This window comes from Onychomys torridus, chromosome 1 (genome assembly GCF_903995425.1).
Source record: "Onychomys torridus chromosome 1, mOncTor1.1, whole genome shotgun sequence".
NCBI classification, from domain to species: Eukaryota; Metazoa; Chordata; class Mammalia; order Rodentia; family Cricetidae; genus Onychomys; species Onychomys torridus.
In genome coordinates this window covers 82,682,595-82,694,199 of record NC_050443.1, presented here as the reverse complement: position 1 = coordinate 82,694,199, position 11,605 = coordinate 82,682,595, and the positions used below count along the sequence as shown (strand labels likewise).

Sequence of the window (11,605 nt, the reverse complement as noted above, 5' to 3'; positions counted from 1 at the left end):
CTCTTCTCTGTCCTCAGATACTGGAGCTTGGAACTGAAGAAAAATATAAATTACAAAAAAATATGGTTATTTTGACTGGATTATCATGAAATATCACTTTGTGAAACTTATACATTAACAATGGGTTAACACATATGATTCAGTAATTGCTAGCCAGGTACAGCTCATTAACAGGAAAATAAAAACTTATAAGGGCTTGACAAAAATGATGATTATAATGAATAGAACCAAACTTTAAATGTTGTAGTGAGGTTTAGAAATCATGCTAAACATTTATGTTTAAGATCAAACATACAAATCCATGGATGGGTGAAAGGTTTTGCATATCATAGCTGGTTTTTTTCAGTCATTCATTTCTTGATTCTTAATCAAAATACTCTTTACTGAAGTTCTAGAATTGTAGTGGTTTGAATACTCCTTATTTTCTTCCTAGAATTACAATACTGCTGAGGTCCATGCTATCATCCCTGCACTCTAATGTAAACACTGCCATAAAGTTATTGTGTTTTTCCTCATTTTTAGACAATAATGGAAATAGATGAAATCTTTGCTTTGCACAGCCTTGTATTTAGTAAGTGTAAAACTGGAACTGTGTTCTTGTTTTACATGATCACAGTCCACGTTTGTTTCAGCTTAAGCAACACTATGCAGCATGAGCATTTCTTTAGAACTAGGTCAGACCTAGTTCTGTCCTCTTATTTTCTAAGTACCACTTTCCTTCCCCAATATCCCACTTACACTGATTCTTTCTCTCCCATTAAATCTTCTAGATTGTGTTTAAATTTTAGTATTTTCTTCTTTATTTCCATTTCTGATCAAAGATAAAGAAGGGATGTTTGTGTTAGGTAAATCAGTCATGAAAAAAAGGCTATAAATTATCTTGACATAAGTCATCTATATAAAAAATAGTAATACCATTAACCAATATAAGAAGTAAAGTGAGAATTTCAGGAATTATAAAGATAAACAAAAATGTATTTTTATTAAGAAATATTTTGTTTCTAGAAAGAACTAAGTGGATGAATTTGAAAGGCTGTTTTAAACATTCATAATGCCCTGGAAAGAGAACCTTCCCTTAACTATATTTACCTCTGGCTTTCCTATTATATTCTCACAGTTCTACCTTGTAGTGTTTCTGCTCTTACTTTTGTTATTATATTGCTATCATCATCATTGCCATCATAATCTATCATTATTAGACTTATCTTTTAAACATGACTGATCATAGTGAGAAGATAATCATTTAAATAAAGACAAAATATAACATGAAGGATTAAGGATTATTGGGAACTTTTCTTTCAAATGCAAAAGAGATGAAGCTCTCAGATTGGTCTATGTCAGAAGATGTAAGTGATGAAGAATTTGAAGGAAGGATCTTAACAGACTTTTTTTGGAGTTAAAAGTATACCATTATGAAAAACAGTTCAATAAATGTGGGCAACCTGCTTCCTTAACTGAAACAAAATGAAGCACAGGGAACTGGTTAAGGTGCATGTATGAGATTTTTGGAAATACTACATTTGAAACATCTTTGTAATAAAATAAAAGTCAATACTTATTTGTTCTAATCCTCACATGAAAAATAGCTGAAAATTGGTCAACAAGTTCCAGCTATAATACTTTGGGCACTTACCCAATGGATTCTGCATCTTATTACAGGGATATTTGTTCATCCATGTTCATTGCTGCTCTATTCATAACAGCCAGATTAGAAATAGTCCAGATGTCCATCAACTGACAAATGGATAATAAAAATGTGCTATATTTACATAGTGGTATATTATTATTCAGCTGCTTAGAGAAATGAAATTATGAAATTTCCAAGTAAATGGATAAAGCCAGAATCAATTATCCTGAGGGAGGTAACTCAGACTGCAAAAGACAAACACTACATGTTTTCTCTTATATGTGGACATTAGCTTTTTAAATCTTTAGATATGTGTGTTTTATTAGAATAACAGGGATAGGAGGGAATCTTCTATGGAAAGGAAAATACAATAATGTCCTCTTTATAACAAAGACACTACATTAGGAGAATTAAATGGAGAAGAGGATGTCAGTACAGGATAAAGGAGGGAATATGAGGAGAGACAAGTGACACTAAAGGCATCTAGAAAAGACATAGTCAAATTATTGTAGAGACTTCCTAAAATACATACATATATGAAAAATTTAAATAAAATCATCATATAATGGGGTAGACAGTGCCCCAACTAGACATCTTATGACACCAAGTAAGACTCCAGTGACAGAATGGGCTACATCTTACTTATCTATTGCCCAAAGAGGTCCCATAAATCAAGCCCCTAACCCTCACAGGCTGTTACCAAGGCTGTTGGTTACCCTTTATAACCTAACAGCAATGCCCTTTTGCTGAAAACACACTCACTTATATTATCTACATAGAGAAATTAAGCTGGTGTCCAGCTGGAAGCATCACCCCTACTGACTAGTTTTCATGCTGCTGAGGATACTATGCATGCTACTATAGTAGAAAGGTAATCATGAATAGCACCCAGCTAGAATATCCTATGACCAACAACAGTGACCTGCCTTAAGACATACTGGTGCAATAGTGGCACACATGTTATGGGATTAACCAAACATATTTGATTAGATTAAGACACGCTCCATGAGATGGAACCCATATCTGACATTTTAAAGAATTCAAGAAATTGAGACTGTATAGGTTATGGCCCCTAGGGGAAAATGTACTGCTATTATTCTGCTAAAGTAACATAACAATAAAATGACTTTTTTCTCCTTTTTTATTTATTATATTTGTGTTTCAATTTTACACATCTGCCATGGGTTCCCCTGTCCTCCCCCTCCCGCCCCCACCCCCACCTTCTCCCCAGCCCCTCCCCTCCATTCCCATCTCCTCCAGGGCCAAGACTCTTAATGACATGTTGCTATATCCATAGATCAGTACATCATTCAAGCTACATCAGAGAAGCTTCTTCTTTCAGTTGATGATAATTAACAAAGAGACCCATGACTGGACAACGTTCTGAGAATAAGAAACTTTGAGTACTCAGGCCTAAATGATATGCATTTATAAAACTGTGCCTTCAAGACTTATGAGTCTATGAAGAAGAGAAGTAAGATTGTAAAGATTGTAAGAACTAGAGGTTGTAGATGACTCCAAGAAAACTATATCTTACAGACACAACAGGACTGATGCACATATAAATTCATAGAGACTATGAAAAGATGCAAAAACCTGCATGGGTTCAAATCAGAGAAAGTATTAGAACTTAGAGATGGACACAAAGTTCTAGCCATAACCAAGAAACTATTTGGCATTTATACCTGCTGTGAAGGGGGAAATCAGTTTTCTCCAAAAGAGTGACACTAGGTATGTCAACCACACTTTATGGCAGGCCTCTTTCCAGAAGTTTGCCAGCACAAAACAAACTACATGTATTTTTGTGTGTACTTTCAGTTTAGTTTAGTTTTGGACTTCATTTTCTTTGGATTTTTTTTTTTACCTTGTTGTTTTTGTTTGATTTTCATGTTGAGTTTTGTTTTGTTTCTTTCTAGAGCTGAGGATCGAACCCAGGGCCTTTTGCTTGCTAGGCAAGTGTTCTACCACTGAGCTAAATCCCCAACCCCAAGTTTTGTTTGAGAGAGACAGAGAGAGACAGAGAGAGAGAGAGAGAGAGAGAGAGAGAGAGAGAGAGAGAGAGAACATAAATTTTGATGGATAGAGAAATGGAAAGGATCTAGGAATAGTTGGGGAGGGTAAAGAATATGACAAAATATAACACATAAAAAATTTTACATATGTAAATAAAAATCAAATAATCCGTTGATTCTAAAAGAGATCTAGTTGAGAAAAAAAAAGTGTTGAGTAGTCTAAACAATTATCCATTAGAAATGAGGGGTCTATGAGATGATAAGAAAAGATAGTTTTTTTTTTCTGAAATAGTACTTTGGTATGTAACCAATAATCCGGGACCAAGGACCAATCCAGTAGAGAAACAGGATACTACCATAGGAAGAAGACAGTTATCTAGCAGAATAAGGATATGTGAGTGGATGGGCCAATGATTCTCCAAGACGGCAGCAATGCCCAGAAGTCAAATAAAAAAGTGTGTCTTTGGTTAAGAAAACATTTTTCCCTATGAATTTGATACTGGTTAGGTAAGGGGTTCTGTTCTTACTTCTGTTTACTCTCATTTATTGTCAAACCTCCTTGTTTAGAGCTTCAGCTCTTGTCCTCACTCTCATAATTTCCTCTTTTAAATGTTCTACGAGTCCTACATTTAAATGAATGTGGGTTAAAATGCTACAGTGAAACTATTATTGGGTTTATGAGAATGAATTGATCCTGGAGAGTATCTTAGATACTATTAATAAAATTGGATACTGATGTAATTAGCAGAGAAAACATGGTTCTCAGAGTCCTTACTTCAGGCTCTATTCCTCAACTCCAGCCATTTCATGCTGATCTGAGTGTCATCCAGAATCCCTATGCCTCCATGGTAATTTACATCACTTTTCCTTCTCTCTAGGTTACTGCTTCACTCACTCAAGGTAACGGCCTACTGCAACTTTGAGAGGAAAGGTCACAGATAATTGTAAGAAACATATTTTATAAACCCTCACCCACCTCCCAGTGAAAGCCACATCCATCACTCTCAGTCTTCTATGTTTTTAAGAATGAAATCGCGCATACATTTTCTCCTCTTTTGTTATTGCTAATTACACTTCTATGCCAGTTGCTTTGATTTCATGTCATATTTTATTTTTCCAACTATTATCACAATTCTATGCTGCTTTGAAACAAATACGATGTTCCAAAAACAAGTGAAAAAAGACAAAACAAATTAACACAATAAATAAAAACCATCATGAAAATCTCTTAGAAATTCAGCTCTTCCTGTCTGGAGAATCAGGCTTCCTCACTTCACCAGAACTCCTTTTGTGCCTTTTGTTTTTATTTTTGACGAAGAGGGAAGATAACCAATTTCCTTTTAAATTTTAAAAGAATCTGAAATCTTAAATCATGAAACTGAATGTAATAAATAAAATCAAAGTCTTGTAGAATCAGATATCTCTCTTTATTTACAGCAAACCCAGACTGTAATTGACTATGGTTGAAATGGAAGACTCCCACTTTTTCTCTCTACATTTTCCCATTTTGGAAACAATTCACCATTACTATCTTGGAGAACTTTCTGTTATGGATACTTTATGTTACAAAAAAAAACATATTTCAATGAAAATTTCATTTGATTAAAAGAACAGAGTCTGGCCAGGTGTTCCATCATCCCTATCTATTCTAGATATCATTTCAAGAGGGTGAGACATGCTCCCATTCCTTACCCTGATGCAGCTAAAGGAACTTTCTTGAAGAAATGCCATAGCATGAGCAGGCATGATTGAAAAAAAGTGGCATTTCTTTTCTTAGGAATCAGGAGTGTACTTAACTTGAAACTTGACCCACAGGGAGCACTGTCTAAAAGAAGTTGTCATCAGCTCTCTAATGTGATATTCTAGATGTGCTTACCTCTGTTTTAAGTTGGCAACTGTTCTCTCTGATGCTATATGAGATAGGTTGTATTTCCTGGATTTAGGTTCCATCCAGACACAGGTTATATATCATTGTCATTCCCAAGAAGCATACCCTCAGTAGAATTGTGGTATCTAGGAAAATTACCATTGTCTTATGAGCTATGGATCCTTAATTAAGCCTAAATACCTAACCAACCATACAAAAAAACCAAACTCCAAACAAGCAAAAACACAGAAAGGAAAGACTAATGGTGGATTAGTTTCATAAAAAGACTATCATTCAGATGCAGTATTCAGGGATTAACATAAAAATCCTACCTGCACTAGCAAGCCACAATGTGATTATTATTATAGAATGACCTAGAAACAGTTTAATCTAAAATTGTAATATTCATCATGAATGAACAGAGGACAATTATTTAAGGATTATTCTTTCCTAAGTATTTCTTACTTCTAGGACCTTTAAAAAAAAATCTCACCTCTGTTGTTTCTACAAACTATTGTGTGTCTCGTAAGTTATAAAATATTTCAGTCTCATGGGAAAACTCACTTATTCAGGTTTTATAGAGTTGGAGATTTTTCTTCTTAAACTGTGGAATGGTAGATATTTTAGTTGCAGGTAATTTTCTTATATACATGCAAGGAATTGGTATCCTAAAAAACAGCACAATGTAGTGTAGATTCCTTTTTTTGGACAACTTTTCACTCCCATTCTTAGAATAGTTATTTGTCTTCTTAGATCTTCAGTAATGATACTGGTGGGCAGAGATTAGTGTTTCTAAAACTTATCAATTTCAAACTTTATTTCCCAGCCTCTAAAAGGTAAAATCTAGGAAATGCTTTCATCCAGACACTTATGAAAGTATTTTTTAATTTATTTTTTCTATTCATTTTACATATCAACCACAGTTCCTCTTCCTGCTCCCCCACATGTCCCCCAACCCACTCCCATCCATACCTCAGAAAGGGTAAGGCCTCCCAGGGGAGTCAACAAGGCCTGGCACAATCAGTTGAGGCAGGACTAACTTCCCTGCCCCCCTCACCTACATCAAGACTGAGGAAGGCATACCACCGTATGGGATGGGCTTTAAAAAGCTAGCTAATGCATCAGGGATAGATCCTGGTCCCATTGCCAGAGGCCCCATAAACAGACTAGGCTACAAAGCTGTCGCCCACTTGTACAAGTCCTAGTTAGGTTCCATACAAGTTCCCCAGCTGTCAGTATAGAGTCCGATAGTATTTTGGATACATAAATCTTGAATTTTGAAAAAAACAGTTGTTAATTAAGAATTCTGTAGAAATATAAACATTTTTCTTTTCTCATCATTGACAACAACCTCATAGTAAATATAGTTCAAAGGGGCATTCTCTATTTTTCAAAACAATCAGCAGTCCTAAATTATCATCTTTTCAATGAGGAACAATTCCAATTAAATAATTAAAACATAATTTTTGTATACAAAAACCTCAGCAAATAAAAATCTTGAATAATTTATTATGTGATTAGATATTTGTCAAGAATGAGACTTATGACAATGAGTGTAGATAAGATTCTAATATATGAAGGGAAAAAAGAATATCTGCAAACTAGTGGGATAGGGCAATGTTAACACTATGTATCTGTTATGTGAAGGAGGGAATTCATAGAGCTTAAAGATTTAAAGTTGGTTTTCACTAAAATATTCCCTTAAAATTTTTAAATGAGCAATTAAATTATACTTATTCTTCCTTATTTTATGCAAATAAGATAAACATTGTTTCACATGGATGTATGCATTCTGACATACACCTTATTTTATAACCATTCTCTTGTTTTTCTGAAAAAAATGTATTTCCTTGTACACACTTAGCTATAATTTAAATTGTAACAGTTTTACTATACTATAATTGGATTCTATTTTAACAAATTCATCATGAACATTTACATATTTAGTTCATACTTATTTTCAATGCTGTGAACATGTACACATGGAATAGTGAATTTGCTAATGTATTTATATGAGTGAATATATAAAACTTCTCTGTGTTCAATTACTTATCATTTATAAATACTCACTAACATACCATCATACTTTATCTCTGATATATACTTGTTATTTTTACTACCAATTCTAATTATTACCTTATGAAAATTCTGAAGGTTACAGTGCCTTCACAAAATGGTCAAGATGGATAGCTGTCACCTTCGCATTTATTTACAGAGAAAATTAGGGACATTGTTCTATTTCAGTAATTAATACATGTGCTAATGTGGTTAAGATCTCTCTCTCTCTTAGGCCTTGTCCTGTACATACAGTGAAGATACTTAGCATTTGTATGCTCCAGAATTATCTTCTGTGAAAGACTAAATGCAATAAAAGGAATTAAATTTTAGGATTATCAGATTCATACTCACTTTTCAATTGATAATAATAATAATAGACAAAATTGTTATTTTCATATTATACATGGCACTACTTTAGGAGTTTTCTGTAAGACATTCCTGTCTGTCTATCTATCTATCCATCCATCTATCAGTGCAAATTGGAGATGTATATGCAAGAATGAAAGATTACCTTTGACCAAAATCAGACATCTTTAATAAAAAACTTGACCTTGGAACCCAAATGCTCAGTGACCAATCTAGTATGATAACTGCACAAGAATAATGTCTTGGACATGTAGCACTCTTCACTTCCCAGTTTTAGGAAAATGGGTTGAGATGAAAGATTATATAATATTCTATCTCCATTTGTTTGGTGTATAAACAAGGGCCATGCCATTTATTTTCCTGTTTTATGTGTTAACATAAAATATAAAGTTTTTGAAATATTATGAATATGTATGTTGTAACAAAGATGAAAAATAGTACATATAATAATGTGTCCTTGTTCTAGCATTGTTTTGAACAAAATATATGCTGAATAGAATTCACTCTCGATTGCTCAAAATTGCCATGATGGCCTTCACAAATACTCTCTTGATTTAACATTCCTATTGTAACTTCAGATATTCTTGAGTTCTATAGTTCACGGTAAAATTATAAAGAACTGAACCAAGCTGCTTGGTTTATGTCAACAAAGTGTCTTACCTAAAGAAAAGACCTGAATAACTCTCTCCTGAATTTGCTTAGTCTTCACGCCATAAATGATGGGATTGACAGTGGGTGGTACTACAACATAGAGGTTAGCAAGGAGAATGTGCACATGCAGTGGTATACTGTGACCCCCAAAACGATGAGCAAAGAAAGAAAAAAAAGCTGGTGTGTAGAACAGGAGAATAACACAGACATGGGAGCCACATGTACCCAGAGCCTTGAGTCGAGCATCTCGAGAAGGAATTCTAAACACAGCACAAAGTATAAGGACATATGAGACAATGATCAGTACCACATCTAGGCAGGTGGAAAATAGAGCCACTATCACCCCATAGTAAATGTTGACTTTGATGCTGTCACAGGCCAACCTGGCAATGCCCATGTGTTCACAGTATGAGTGCCGAATGATGTTCCTTCCACAATAGGTGAGCCGATAAACGAGGAAGATCAGGGGGAAGCAGATGAAGAAGCTTCTAATCACAGATGCGATACCCATTTTGCTGATGACAGATGGGGTTAGAATATTGGTATATCTTAGTGGATAGCAGATGGCCACATAACGGTCAAATGCCATAGCCAGCAGTATGGCAGACTCTGCCACAAAGATAAAGTGGAGGAAAAACATCTGAGACACACAGCTAGCAAAGGAAATGCCTCCAGCTTGGAACCAGAAGATTGCTAACATTTTTGGTGTTGTGACTGTGGACAGAAAGATATCAGCCAGAGCCAACATGGAGAGGAAAAGGTACATGGGTTCATGAAGGCTGCGTTCAGTGATAATCAGGAATAATAGCAGTGCATTGCCTGAAATGGCCACTACGTACATTGAACAGATAGGGATAGAGATCCATATGTGTGCATCTTCTAGTCCTGGAATCCCAATCATGGTGTACCAGATGTCTCTGAGATTGGTGTGATTTAAAGTGGTTGAAAATGTTGTCATGTTTGTTGTGTCCACTAGTTCTGAACCTGCCACGGCAAAACAGCAACAACAAAACAAAAACAAGAAGAAAAAATCATGGTTATTTTATTAGATTAAATGTGAACACTCGCAGGTGGCTAAGATTATTTTATGAAAATGTTAGTCTCTTGTAATTCAGGTATGTACAAACTTCTTTAGCAGAAAAGTAACCAAAGTTTTATAAAGCTTTGTTAATTGGAAAATGTAACAATGTTAATTATAGTGGCAAACTTCAAAGTGGCTTGAAATTGAGACTATACCATTAAATGCCTTGTGTTTATTTCATTTGCTTCAGAACTATAAGGCTTTGGCAGGCTTTGCCTATCATCATTCATTTCCCCTATTGTTCACTTATGATGTTCAAATTCTCTTCTTCAAGTTCTAGAGATGTAGTGGTCAGAAACCTGTTGTCTTTGGGAGCTCATAGCTATTGAATAAGTGTTAACCATTACCTACATACTATTTTAATGTAAAACTTTTAGTAAAAGAATTGCCTTTTCCTTACTTAAGTAATTTATTTAACAAACTAAGGATATAAAAATGTAGGTAATCCACCCTAACTATCATCATAGAGCCTTCATGCAGTAACTGATGGAAGCAGATGCAGAGAACCACACTCAAGCACCAGGCCGAGCTCTGGAAGTCCAGTTGAAGAGAGGGAAGAGGGATTCTGTGAGCAAGGGGGTGGTCAAGATCGTGATGAGGAAATCTACAAAGACAACTGAATCAAGCTTGGGGGAACTCACAAACTAGACCAATAGCTGTGGAGCCTGCATGGGACTGGACTAGGCCCTCTGCATATAGAAGGTAGTTATGTAGCTTGGTCTGTTTGAGGGGCCCCTGTCAGTAGGATCAGGACCTATCCCTGGTGCATGAGCTGGCTTTTTGGAGCCCATTGTCTTTGGTGGAGCACCTTGCTCACCCTTGATAGAGGGAAGAGGGGCTTGGTCCTGCCTCACCTGAATTACCGGGCTTTGCTGACTCCTCATCGGAGGACTTACCTTTTTGGAAGAGAGGATGAGGGGGATGGATGGGAGGCTGAGGGAGAACTGGAAGAGGGATGAGAGGGGGGAATCTGTGATTGATATATAAGATGTATAAAAAATTTCTTAACTAAATAAATGGGTAATCCTTGTTTTGAAGAATGCGATACTAGTTTTGTGTTTTGATACTGGATCATGCCATCTTTGATACTGGCATGACTACAGTGCACAATGCTCCAGTTGAACCAGGCACCTGACCTTTTGTCTTCTGTGGATCACATTGTGATCTACAAAGTTCATGCTTAAGAACTGTGCAACCAAGTTACAATAAAATCACACACAGAACACTGTCATAGTGTTATAAGTAATATTATGAATGTCAATTGGACCAGAATCATAGCTCTACATGGCTATCTGCAACTTGTGGATCATGATTTGGACACACCTGTAGCCACTGCTGAGCTGAGTGAGCACTTATGTTACAATATTAGAAGTCAGCATGCATACTCTTTCACACACGAGTTATCTTCCTCCTTCTATCCTCATCTCTTCTTGACCCTTGTTCACACATATGTCTTCTAGTTTCTCTTTATATTTCAGGCTTCTTCTTTTATTAATTCATTTTATAAACAAATTTCAATGATAATGGAGAAAAGGCTCATAGAAATTAAATTACTGAATTGTAACATATCAAAGAATTAAAATAAAAATCTTAAATTCACTCTGCTAAGGTACTATGTTAAAGAGATAATCAGATATAGATCATACATATATTCAATTAGAAAGATTTCATACCTTTCAGAGAACTCAAAGCATGGAAAAACAACCATCTCTCAGGATAGAAATAGTTGGAGATAAAGCAACGTGTCATTAACATAGTAGATACTATGTTTATTAAGAAGCAGAATAAAGATTCATGAAAATGTTGTCATTAAATCTATCTGTTTATCAGAGACTCTTTTGAGTTACAAAAAGCTTTTCCTTGGATAAACAAAGAAGTCAAATAAAAAGCTCAGACAAAAAATATATATAACTGGACACATTTCAAACCATCAAACACACTAA

The 11,605-nt window shown here is 35.2% G+C and overlaps 1 protein-coding gene across 1 annotated transcript; it reads right to left on the bottom strand.

Moving 5' to 3' along the window:
* Nucleotides 1-8,573: 8,573 nt before the first annotated feature.
* On the bottom strand, nt 8,574-9,539 carry LOC118596883 (olfactory receptor 52Z1-like). Its single transcript, XM_036207894.1, has one exon. It carries the CDS (start codon nt 9,537-9,539, stop codon nt 8,574-8,576), a length of 966 nt encoding a protein of 321 aa, XP_036063787.1.
* Nucleotides 9,540-11,605: the final 2,066 nt, after the last annotated feature.